The sequence below is a fragment of the Polypterus senegalus genome, chromosome 6 (assembly GCF_016835505.1).
Source record: "Polypterus senegalus isolate Bchr_013 chromosome 6, ASM1683550v1, whole genome shotgun sequence".
Taxonomy (NCBI): domain Eukaryota; kingdom Metazoa; phylum Chordata; class Cladistia; order Polypteriformes; family Polypteridae; genus Polypterus; species Polypterus senegalus.
Window position 1 is genome coordinate 122,303,840 of NC_053159.1, and position 13,496 is coordinate 122,317,335.

Here is a 13,496-nt window from a genome sequence, read left to right on the forward strand (position 1 = left end):
CTTAGATTAAATTCTGTAATTACAGCCACATTAGCTCCACAAATGAGACACACGGGTTCAGTAAACATATACTCAGCCTCCCATCGGTTTTTAAAGGCTCTATTTTCAGAATCAACTTTTCTCTTCAGCATCGTGTGAGCTAGCTTCGCAATAACTTGCAGCATCAAAAGCTAGACTTGATTAACGTGGTAAGTGTTTGGCAAGGCAGCTGAAGCGTTGCATTGCATTATGGGATCTGTAGTTTATTGTGTTACCAGCGCTTCATATACCCGGGCCATTAATAACAATAATACAGTATATAAAATGATCTCGGGCGGATATAATTACGCCGGGCGGATGTGGCCCGCCCTTGAGTTTGACACATATGGAGTAAATAAAGCTTAAAAAGATATTTTTTTTCAAATGTGATCGCGCAATTCAGATAGAGTTGGCGCGAACTACAGCCTGCATGCCTCAATAAGTCATCCTCCCCTCGCTCTTACTTTTTTACCGTTCATCTAATGAATACACTGAGTATGGCTTTACCAAAACAATCATTGATGGCGAATAAAGTATCCATTATTCGAGTATGTAGTTCGGGATATATATATACATATATATATATACCCGCGTATCGTAGCGAGAAGTAGTGTGTTAAAAAAGCTAGAAAAGAAAAGGGAACATTTTAAAAATAACGTAACATGACTGTCAATATACAGTATTTGTTTTGTGAGTGTTACTGAGTGTTGCTGTCATCAATGATTTGATTATCATTATTTCTTTCAATCAGGTTTGTATTTGTAGGATGTGTTCAAGTTACATTCTGTGTTTGTCAATCGTTGTAAAGATAAGAGGTTTCATTCATCGATTAGTTCCTTACTGCACCAATAAACAGCTCGTCTTCCTTTTTATCTGTGATGTGACAAACTGCATGCACGGGTTTTATCTATTAGTATAGATTGTGATGCGTGAGTTATAGTCTTGCACCACAAAACACGAGGCTGAGTATCAGTACTTTAGCAAATCCAGCTTTATTCAACTTGAAAAAGGAACAGCAGGGTTATTTATTGCAGCGGGAGCTACCACTCTCCTATAGATAGACACAGCAAACGGGCATACTTGGGGCCAGGTCAGTGGCCAAGTTATACTGTTCCCTGTATTTCTCATCTGCGACATAGCGCAATCTCGATTGACTAGTAGTTGTTTCCATGGCGCTATGGTTCTGCACTGCAAACCTGCGGTTGTCTCAGCAACGGACAAGCAGTCCTCCACAAACATTGTAGTTGCGCTCCCTTTGGGGGAGGATCCTAAAAGAGTTTTGAAACCTCACAACATGAATACATTTATAATATTTTCTCCTGCCAGGTCTGGTACTCTGTCAAATTCCATGGGGTTATAGAATGTAAAGGAAAGGGGGAAGTATTAAACTAAAACAGCAATTAATCCTGATATTTGGGGCATTCTGTTACAACCTGTATAATAAAGAGAATAAAGGGGAACAGGATCACCCTAGTACCCTTCCACAACAAAACAAGGAGTGCAGAAGACTGTTCTGGTGACTCAGTGTTCTACTGAAACAAATTACTTCAAAAGATCCATCAATCCATCCGTTATCCAACCCGCTGTATCCTAACTACAGGGTCACAGGGGTCTGCTGGAGCCAATCCTAGCCAACACTGGGTGCAAGGCAGGAAACAAACCCCAAGCAGGGCGCCACCCCACCGCAGACTTCAAAAGATACCATACACAATTCTTTACAATGTTATGACTAGGAGCTCAAAAACATATAAATCCCAAAAAGTTGCAATGTACTTCCAATACTATCAAACCCCGGCTAGACAGAAAGGCAAACAAAGAAACTTCATAACGTAAGATTTTACACTTCACAAAAATACTCTGTAATACAGCAAAGCTCTGAAGAGCCAAATGCCAAAATGGAGCTGCCTAAAAATACAAAGCACCATGAGCAAACAAAGTCCAAACACTGAATACCAAGGTGAAGTCAAAAAACAGAGCAGAAAGTTAAAAAATACAATGAATCACAATAAGCACAAGGCACAGCAAAAACATAGAACTCACCCAAACTCCCTAGGACATGAATCGCCAGGAACTATGGGAGACCCTCCAGATTTACAGGGCAGATGGTAATTCCTGGCAGTGATTAGCAGGTGGCCCTAATATCTTGTGGGACCACCCTTAAAAAACACAGAACCTAACCTAGGCATCTTACATACATAGACAAAAACAAAGAATAATGCAAGTAATCAACACAAGTAACATTAACGTATATAAAAGATTTAAAAATGAACAAAACACACCTAAAATATGAACTTGGACCCCAGTCAGGGTAGAACACTGGCTGAAACACAACATAAGAATGTGAATATGTAGCCCTCATATTCAGATTATCTAAGGAACTTGCTTTATTCAGTGTCTACAAAGTACTTGGAATTTAAAAACTTCTCTAAAAACTCTGTTTCATATGAGTAGTGTTTCATGGGGTTGCTTATTTCCTTCATAAACTCCATCATCTAATAAATTCCACATCTTATCTACAGGACTTTCATTCACCAAATATGTTTTGGACAAGGTAGTGCAACTTCATGTGACAAACCAGAATGAGGATGCACATAAACAAACATTGGATGAGATCCTAATCAATCACACTACTAACTATCACATATCCAAACATACGTTGCCAATTTTGAGTTGTCAATTAGTCTAACATGTACATCTTTGAGATCTATGAGGGATGTGAATACCGTGGGAAAATCCATTTAGACACTAAGAGAGTGTGCAAATGCACACAAACCCAGTGCCAGAAACTGTGAAATGGATGGGCTAATCTCTGTGACATAACGTCATGCTGCTTTATTTAAAAAGCAATGGAATAAACAGAAGAATGTAAATGGAAGAAAATACATGAGCTTAATTACTGTATTTATATTACAATACTGGTACACCTCTAGATAATTTTCTTAGAAAGCGAAGCACATCTGTTGTACTTTTATTGCTTTATTGTTTATCCTGTTAGTCATTTCCTTCAGGGAGCAGTTAAGGAAACTCTCCTCAAACAGTTGCCCTCCACTGGGATCAAAATCTAAAGTTATAGCCTGGGGTGGGTGAACACTGGGCACATTCCATTCTGGGAAACAGACAAGATCCCTTTCAGCATCTGCTCCAGAGCACACAGCTAAATGATGCTGTTCGCTTTCTCACTCTCTCTGTATTTCTTTGCAGACAATAAACCTCCTTTTTATTGTCTTGAAACCATCGACTAGTCTTCTCCTCTCCTCAGGCTTTGTGACTTGAACAGCTAAATTTAACACATTTCACAGCTGATCGTACCTAAATTTAACCACCTAGATTATTTTATTCTGATACTTTATTTCAATTTTCTTATTCACCAATATAAAATGTGCATATATTTTTCTCTGCAAAGAATATCCTGAACCATAAAACTTGTGGTTACATTTCTGAACTACAAAACTATAATCACAGAAGTCTAAGGTGGAGTTACATCCAAACATGTGTTGCTTTCTTAAGGATTATCACTCTTGATGTTGGCACAGGTGGATTGTGAGGGGAGCACAGTGCTTTCACATGCTCAAATAGGGGCTTGGATGTGGAGTCTGCTTATTCTCTTCACATCTACTGTACATGGCCTTCTCACAGAATCTTCAGACAAGCTTCTGTGTTAACAACTGGAGATGCTAAAAATGACTGGTGTGCATGCATGAGCCTTTGTGTTTGAGGTATTCAGTATTGGATTGCACAAGTCATAAGTAATTCAGAAGATACTATATATGGGATAAACCATAAATATGATCAACCCTATTGGTTAAAACTATTACAAGATCAGTGTCCCAAATGACATGAGGCAAATAAAATGAAATGACTGCACCCCATTCAGGCATTGGTAAATCAATGCCCTTGGAAATGGTGCTGGTCTCCTACTACCTTAATAATGGACTAGTGAGTTCAAAAAATGATTGGAGGGACAGATTACAACATCTTTAAGACAAGGTCTGAATTCACTAGTGTAGTTCATGAAGAAGAAATTTCTTAGATGAACAAGCATAAATAAATGCAATGGCAGTACGCACCTCATCAAGTAAATGGCCATTGGCTGCTGCAAAGTCCTGTCTCATGGACAAGATCAGAGCACTTGGATTGACCAGTCCACCCAGCCACAGTGGAGCTCTTGGACTTCTCCACTTTTTATCAGTCAGCACAGTTTCATTTGTCCATTCTTCCAGCTGGTTTCGGCTCCTTTTCAAATCTGCATTTAGATAACCAGAAACAAAATGAGTCTCCACCGTTTCCTGAATACAGGGATACTGAAGGGAAAACAGCTCTTACATGTAATAAAATCAACTATGGAAAGTGCAATATGAAAATGTAAGGGGAGTTTCATATCAGAAACCTACAGTGTATTTAATCACCTGTGTCAAATGAAATTACAACTCCCAAGTGGGTTATGTTTAAAAATTAGACTCAATCAACCAATCATTAACTTAAGGAGTGAATTTTACAAAGTGCATCTTTAAAAGCAAACACAGAAAAAGACATTTGAAAAGAATGTCACTTATGCAAGCATGAGTAATGTCTTACGGGTCTGTGTCAAGAAAAACAAAGCGGGGAGATTATTAAAGTGACACCAATACTAACCTCAGGATGAGCTCTGGCATCACTTCCAGGAAAATGAATGTAGCCTCTCCCTTTTCACTGGAATTGCTATTTAACAGTAAAATTACCAAAGCCTACAAAAAACCTCGTAGTCCCAGCACACCTTAAATCCATTCGCACCTCTCTATCAGCGTCTTTTGTTTTGTAAATGTGTCGATAAGCGCAAGCAACCTACTATCCCATACTTGTACCTTTTGTGAAAGCGCTTATTTGATATTTGGACTTGAGTCTTCACACATTATACACTTCATGTCAAAATTTTGTCGTTAGTATTAAAACATGAAAAAAGTTTGTCTTTTAGGCATGTTTTCAATATTTCTGTCATGCTACACTTACATAGATCTTTGTAGACACGGAACACACATGAAATGTATTTGCTGCAAATAACGATATATTATTTACACTATACAGCTCTAGGTACTACCTCACTCCCTGATAAACAAAGTTAATTTTTGCTGTTTCTGTGGCGGTAGGAGGATGGGATAGTAAGTTGCTTGCACTTATCGACACATTTATAAAAGAAAAGACACTGATGGAGATCTGCGAACGGATTTAAGGTGGGCCAGGTTTACAAGTTTTTTCTTAGGCTTTGGTAATTCTAGTGTTAAAGGGATCTGACTGGAAGACAGCATTCAATTTGGGACTAACTGCCAACAAAGTTGGACTTCAACATGGCAGCTAACTTTGTTCTTAAAAAATGTATCCAGCATTTTATTTTTCTTTCCTTTTTGGACATTAAAATGGGGCCTTCCACAGGACCTCAGCCCTTTATGATTTGTCACACTCTTTAATTTTACAAGAAACAACCATAGCCATGCTTGGAAAGCATGAGAATGCCAGTGTCAAGGTCTCAGGTGAACAGAGTTCACAGTCTAGTCTGAGGCACTCTCAATGTTGCTAAGCTCTGTGATCCGATTCAATGGTTTATGTGGTCAAGCATGACTAGAAGCAGAATCCGTCTCAATGGTTTTTGAAAACAAAGCCAACGTAATGCAGGTAAAGTATGTCACACATGCACCACAATCAATAGACACAAGCACTGCTATTCATTAATACATGAACCTGCAAAACAAGCATTCTTTATAACACACACTGACACAACAAGTATACATTTACAAAGACATTTCTGCTTGCACTAAGATGACCTCATAAAACTCTTACTCTGGGACCAATCTCCCAATATCATTTTCAGAAATTCAAGGAGATACATTAAATGAAAGCCTATGTACCTTCAATCCAGGACTGAAGACTACTAGTGTCTGGTCGGCAGTTTGGATGAAGCCAAGATTCTGGAACTTGTCCTCTGAGGAGAGCCTCTGTCACCTCTGAGAGATGACCTGGAAGTGCTTGCAAGCCTCCACACAAAGCAGTGGAGAGCCGTGTAAGCTGCAGCCGAATATCCTGCAGGGAATGGTTCATCCACTTGCATTCCTTAAATCACAAGCACAGGAGGAAATCAGAGTCATCATTCTTTAATCTATCAGCTGTTCTCATTTATTATAAAAATAATGAGACAGAACATTACAGACCAAAGTGGTCACTTTACATTCAGATATATTTGTGCTGAAGTCACAGCTAAGCCACACAATGTAGCATCATCTTCTGTACACCATAGTATAATAAGAGGGCTATGTAGTATAATGAGGTTGCACCATGCAAAATAAAATCATTATAAAGAGTTATTATCACTTTCCATTTTCACTGTTTTATACAGTAACTATAATGTGGATATTTAATGTCACTGAGTGTTACATAAACTTGACTTTGCCCTTGCTCTCATGAATTTCTATATCATACAATATTTTGTCTTTATTCTTTATCTTCCTTCTTCATCTCTGTATTTCTTTTGCAATTTATTGTCTTGCTATAATGTATGGCTTGTTCTCTTTCATACACAATTTAATAATTTCTTCTTAGGAATTACTAACTTTTTCTCTTACAGAGAACTTTCTATCTCATTCCCAGCATTTGTAAGTGATCTCAGTTTATTATAAATCCAGTTATTTTTGTACATTTCATTCTATTTAACCTAACTGTTTGTCTTTGGGAACGAGGAGCACATGGAGAAAAATTACCACAGACACAAGGAGCCCTGAGTTAACTGATAATTCTAATATTCTCCCAGAATTTTCTTATGGGCTCCATTGAGATATGTAACAATCCACCGAGACGAGAGGGGACACTGTCGTTAACATTTTCTTTTCCTTCTCTCACCACAGTGCCAAGAAACTTCCCAGTGAGGGTACTTAGCCCCACACCCCTTCTAGTTCACCATCTCTAAGAAACCCGGATGACCGGAAGGAAGCGTCTTTTGTGACCAGAGCGACCCAATGAATGACACTCCTGTCTGATAAACCTTAAGATCTGTGGCTAGACCCAAGTGTCTTTTGTTTTGCATTGAGCCTAATGGCAAGAAACATAATGCCAGGAGGTGTTCTTTTTGTTGGACAGTTCAGTTAATTAAACATGATGACCCAGTTGGCATCCAAACCTTTACCTTTGCGTGACCTGTTATGTCTGCACCACAGTGAATGAGTATGTGTATGTGTGTGTGTGACCAACTGCATGCCCAGTGACTTATTCATGCTTTATTCCCAGTGCTGTAGGGAAAGCCCAGTTGCTATTATGTATTGTGGTATTTGGAAATGGATGACTGAATATGCCTTCACTATATAAAAACATATACAGCATGTATATATTACATTGTATGCCAGGCGGCTGGGAACCCTACCCAGCCGGGATGCCTGGACGGTCCACGAGAGGGACGATACCTTCCCTGGGCTACGAGAGGGCAGCCGCCCTGGTCTGCTTGGGGGCCACTGGAACAGAGCTGGGAAGTTCATCCCTATGGGAGGACGTGGTCTCTGCCAGGGGGCGCCCGGACAGTTATGGAACCCTGGATGGCAGCACTTCCACCACACCAGGAAGTGCTGCCAGAAGAAATCCCAGGGGCTTCCGGAGTGCTTCTGGGTGCTCATCTGACACTTCCGCCACACTAGGAAGTGTCGTCGGATGGAGCACCTGGAGCCCATCCGGGTTATTATAAAAGGGGCCACCTCCCTCCAGTAGATGAGCCGGAGTTGGGGGGAAGGAGACGGATCTTGTGAGGAGGGGAACAGAAGTCAGAGAAGGAAAAAGAGAGACAAGAGACAGTTGTTGGTGATAAGACATTGTGGTGCTTAAAGAATAATAAACGTGTGTGTTTTGGACATTCTGCTGTCTGTCTGTCTGTCCGGGGGCTGGCTTTACACAATTGCTAGAATGTACACAATTGTATGGTTTTCACAGTTTATTTTACTATTTTATTTATTATTTTCAATAAAGTGCTTTCTCATTACTATCTTATCATTGAAGTTTATTGTAACATATACAAAGTAGAACAAATATTTATTTGCATGTCCGGCCAATATACAACACATTGATTCTTGTGATGTACTGTATGTAACTTCAGTCAGTCTGATAAGAAGAAAATAATATGAAATAAAACTGAGCTAATCTGAATTTGATGCAGTGTTGTGCATTGGGTTCAGATCTCAGGCTGGTGGGTTTTGCATGCTCTTTTTATGTTTGTGTGGGTTTTGCTCCAGGCACTCCAGGTTTTTCCTCTTCTACATCCTAAAGACTTGTGTTACAGCAGGTTATACGGCAAGGTTTAAACTTTCCTGGTGTGCCCTGTGATGGACGACTTCCTGAAGAGCACTGGTGCTTGCTTTCTGTACAATGCTGCTAGGAAACACCCAGCTTCCTGAGACCTTACAATTGGATTACACAAGTGAATTGGAAGAATATATGATATGAATTTGATAGATGCTTAAGTTACCATTATTTGTGATACCACTTCCACAGCTTTTCATTTCTGTGGCTATTCACCCTGTACCCAAAATTATCTCTGTCGCTTTCACAAATGTTTGTTTTTCTATCAGTTCATGATCTCTTTATGTGGCTGGTTATCTCATAAAACAATTTACTGCTTCATTCCCTCAAATTTTTATTTTATTCTCAGAGTTCATTACCTTCTTCCCAGGGTCTAACTAAATCATTCCACAGCTAACTACCTCATTCCAACAACTCTGCATCCCATTCACACAATTTAATATCTTGTATAAATGTGGAGTTTATTGTCTTAGATAATCATCCTACTCCCTTGACTGTCTGTCCCCATTTCCTAACCTAACTGCTACAATCTTAACTTATTTTATGATGTCCCTACTCCCTTTAGTTCACTATTTCCCTAGTATCATTCAGCGATGTATGCTGCCTCATGCGCACAAAAAGATTGCCCTTATTTCTTTATGGGATCCATAAAAGGAAACATATGAACGGCAAACATTTTAAAATTTGAGCATATTACATTTGGCTTTGTTTATGTTTGATATACACTTACTGGCCACGTATTAAGTACACCTTTCTAGTACTGGGTTGGACCCTGTTTTGCCATCAGAACTGCCATAATTCTTAATGGCATAGATTCAACAAGGTGCTGGAAACATTCCTCAGGGATTTTGGTCCATATTGACATGATAGAATCACACAATTGCTGCATATTTATCGAGTGCACATCCATGATGCAAATCTCTCATTCTACCACATCCTAAATTGCTTTATTGGTCTGGGGACTGTGGAGGTCATTTGAGTACAGTGAACTCATTCTCATGTTCAAGAAATCAGTTTGATATGATTTGAGCTTTGTGACATGGCACATTATCCTGCTGGAAGTAGCCATCAGAAGATAGGTACACTGCTACCATAAAGGGATGGACATGGTCAGCAACTATACTCAAGTAGGCTGTGGCATTAAACAAAGTGTGTCAAGAAAATATCCCCCACACCATTACTACACCACCACCAACACAGTCCTGAACTGTTGATATAAGGCAGGATGGATCTATGCTTTCATGTTGTTGATTGCAAATTCCATCTGAATGTCTGAATGTCAAAGCAGAAATTGAGACTCATTAGACCAGGCAATATTTTTCCAGTCTTCTGTTGTCCAATTTTGGTGAGCCTGTGTGAATTATAGCCTCAGTTGTCTGTTCTTAGCTGACAGGAGTGGCACCCAGTGTGGTCTTTAAGGTTTGGAGTGTTGTGCATTGGTTGTAATGAGTGGTTATTTGAGTTACTGTTGCTTTTCTATTAGCTCAAAAATGTCTGGCCATTCTCTTCTGACCTCAACAAGGCATTTTCACCCAGACAACTGTCACTCACTGGATATTTTCCCTTTTTCTGACCATTCTCTGTAAACCCTAGAGATAGTGCATGAAAATCCCAGTAAATCAGCACATTTCTAAATACTCAGACCATCCCGTCTGGCACCATCGACCATGCCATGTTCAAAGTCACTTAAATCATCTTTCTTCAACATTCTAACGTTCACTTTAAATTTCAGCAGGTCATCTTGATGATGCCTGTATGTTGAAATAAATTGAGTTGCTGCCATGTCATTGGCTGTTTAGATATTTGCATTAACAAGCAGTTGAACAGGTGTACCTAATAAAGTGGAAGGTGAGCATATATCCTTGTTTATTTTGTTATTTCAGTTAGTTTTTATTTGTTTTGTATGTAATAATTAAAAACAGAGAACTATAGAGGCACAATAAAACAGCACTTGCTAGCACTATTTTATGGTCTTTAAAAGGTAATTATTTTTGAAGTTATCATGGTAGACATTGTAACTGTTTCTAATAGCACACCAACTATTATGCTAAAAGCCATACATTAACTGACCAAATTTTTACAGAATCAATACCTGTAAAAAAGTCATTAGAGAGGAAATCCTTCTTTACTGTAAAAACCTGAAGCTAAGAAAATGTTTTACAATTATTTTCATGGAGTCTGCACCCAGCAGGGATCTTTCTAAATTTGCTCGCCTAGGGCAAAGAAGTACGTCCTTTCTTCATATTTTTCTGATTCTACCTTTACAAGAAGCAGCAGTGGAGCTTGCAGTGGAGGGAAGAAGCTGCTTTTTCTCCGGTAATTAATAGAATGGCAGTTAATATTGTGGCATTATAGTGCAAAGTGACAAGTGATGTTTCAGTAAGGGCATAAATTAAAGTCTGCTCAAATTAATTCTCCGGCAAAGAGCTGGCATATTAAGGACAATAATTACAAAACATGCTTTAGAATTAATTAAAAGCCATAGAGAAAACACAAGCTGCTGAGTTGATGGAAGAGAGAAAAGGCATCATCTTTGACAGTCACTCATGTTACTGAGACTCAAATATTCCGATCATACATTGGTGACTATATTTTGGGTCATTTCAGGTTTTTTGGGAAGGCACAATATCTTCTGTGATATACTGTTTTAATAAAAGACTAAAAGTGGACATTTATTAATTGCTGTCCTTCAAGTAGAAGTAGAACTCCTTTTTTTAAGTACTGGTCAGCGGTAGAATAGGAGATCAGTTACTTGGCTGTGACTTGGTGTTCTTTATTAATTGATAAAAGACACATTCTTTTGGGTGGTATGGTGGTGCAGTGGTTAGCACCACGGTTCATATCCCGGCCACATGTGCAGTTTGCATGTCCTCTGTCTGTGGATTCTTCTCCATATTAGGGACAACTAAATTTCTATCTATCAATCAATCTATCTAAACTCCAGTTTTGCTGGTCTGGAATGTGTCAATGTGTTCTTCAATTTAACTGTCACTCAGTCCAAGCTTTGCTCCTGCTGTGTACTTCATTTTGTGGGGTAGTCTGAAACCCTCACACACCCATAACAAATTAGGGAGGCTTTAAAATGGACAAAGCAAGGTGTATATTGTTAATGGTTTTATTTGATAGCAGTGTCTCTTCCAAACCTTAATTTAAGCTTCTCAGCAGGTGTCTGTAGAATCTGTTTCAATATCATCATCCGCAAAGCAGGCACTTTATTAGAGAGACAGAACTTTATTTCTCCCCAGGGGAAAATTTGGCATTTTACAGAAGCTGTGTAAATAAATAAATATACAGACACACACAATGTTCTGAACACACAGTAGAATGACTTAAAAGGAAGAAAATTTAAAAACAAAGAATACTTCTGACTTGGCTGTTACAGACACAGTGAGGGTATTAAGGAGCTCCAGTAGCGTTTCTTGACACACGTTTGCCGAATAATTTGTTGCCTGAAAGCACTCAGTGTTAGTGTGTCAGAGAGAGGATGTGCAGCATTGTTCATAATGGCACACATTTTGTTTAAACTCTCTCCTTCACTATGACCTCCAGGGAGTCCAGAGTGCCTCCAATAACTGAGCTTGCCCTTTTAATTAGTTTGTTGATTCACTCTATTGAAGTGATGTTACCAGCCCAGCACACCACAGCATAGAAAACTATACTCATACTAGCCAACCCGCGGCGTACCATACGCGGCATAATCAGGCTGGTTTTTTAATGATTTTTAAGCACAGGGAGAAAATTAACATTTGAAAAATCGGTAATGTAATAAATCAGCAAGAAAAGCAACATTGTAACAATGCACGGAACGAACCAACACACAATCGTTCGTGACTGAAAACTGGCGGACCGCCCTCGCGCCTTCTCCTGAAAGACAGAGGGATGGGGGTGCACGGCGCGGAGTGTGGAACGGGAGGAGAGGAGAAGGACGTCCATTCAACTCCGTCCGTCATGCTAGTCTGCTGATTTCTCGTTCAGTATGCACTGCCCGCTCATGTGCCCACCTCCAACTCGTCACTTGAGTCATCGTCTTTACACAGTCCACATGTACCTGTGACTGACGTAGACATTTCATTGCTCTGTGTGGTTTTGGCTGCTTTTCTATATATAATCCACCAAGACACCCGACTGCGGTAGTAGCGAAGTGGGAGAGGGGTGTGTACAAAGGGTTGGGACATAACCAGTGGGAGCGTATGAGTTGCACTTAGTGGGAATTCCACGGTTTGCAGCCCAAATGGGGTTCAACGGCTTACCCACGCCTCTCTGCGCCGGGTAGACACACGGTCAATCTCATGCATAATTATTTATTGAATGCTAAACACTTCTGGATGTCTAAAATGGGTTGGTGTGAGAATACAACAGTAAATGAATGAAAAGATGGAACTCTGGAGAGAGCAATACAACACAATAGTGAACCCGCGGCATAGCAAACGCCGCATAATTATTTATTGATGGTTGAACACTGCTGGAAAGACACAGTTGTCTAAAAAGGGAGGGTTTGAGGATACAACAGAAAGTGAATGAAAAGATGGAACTCTAGACTTTTCATTGCTCTGTGCGGTTTTGGCTGCCTTTCTATATACAGTATAATCCACCAAGACACCCGACCACGGTAGTAGCGAGGTGGGAGGGGGGTGTGAACAAAGTGCAGGAGCATCTAAGAAGACGTATGTTTGTCGCGGATGCGAATTGCTGTATGTAGCGTGTAAAACAGTTTGCTATGGTGCACGCGGTTGTGCGTCGTAACCGAAAATACGGTTTTTAAAGACTGCTTACTTCATTGTGTTTTAACCTCATTTGCAAAGGAATGTTTTAAGGACCCCATGGGATACCCCTCAGTTTTGGCTGCTTTTCTATATATAATCCACCAAGATACCCGACCACGGTTGTAGCGAGGTGGGAGGGGGGTGTGTACAAAGGGTACAGACGTAATTAGTGGGAGCATATGAGTCACACTTAGTGGGAATTCCACGGCTTGCAGCCTGAATGGGGTTCAACGGCTTACCCACACCTCTCTGCGCTAGGTAGACACACGGTTAATCTCATGCATAATTATTTATTGAATGCTAAACACTTTTGGAAAGACACGGATGTCTAAAACGGGTTGGTGTGAGAATACAACAGTAAATGAATAAAAAGATGGAACTCTGGATAGGGCAAAATACAACACAATAGTG

At 39.8% G+C, this 13,496-nt stretch overlaps 1 protein-coding gene across 1 annotated transcript in view; it reads right to left on the reverse strand.

The window, feature by feature from the left end:
* Positions 1-13,496, reverse strand: part of LOC120531521 (dynein beta chain, ciliary-like) — a 285,809-nt gene that overhangs the window by 36,312 nt on the left and 236,001 nt on the right. Inside the window, exons 40-41 of the mRNA XM_039756997.1 lie at positions 5,898-6,099; positions 4,086-4,261 (exon numbers count right to left, since the gene is read on the reverse strand). Of these exons, the coding sequence (XP_039612931.1) occupies positions 4,086-4,261; positions 5,898-6,099 (378 nt within the window). The remainder of the gene's footprint in view (positions 1-4,085; positions 4,262-5,897; positions 6,100-13,496) is intronic.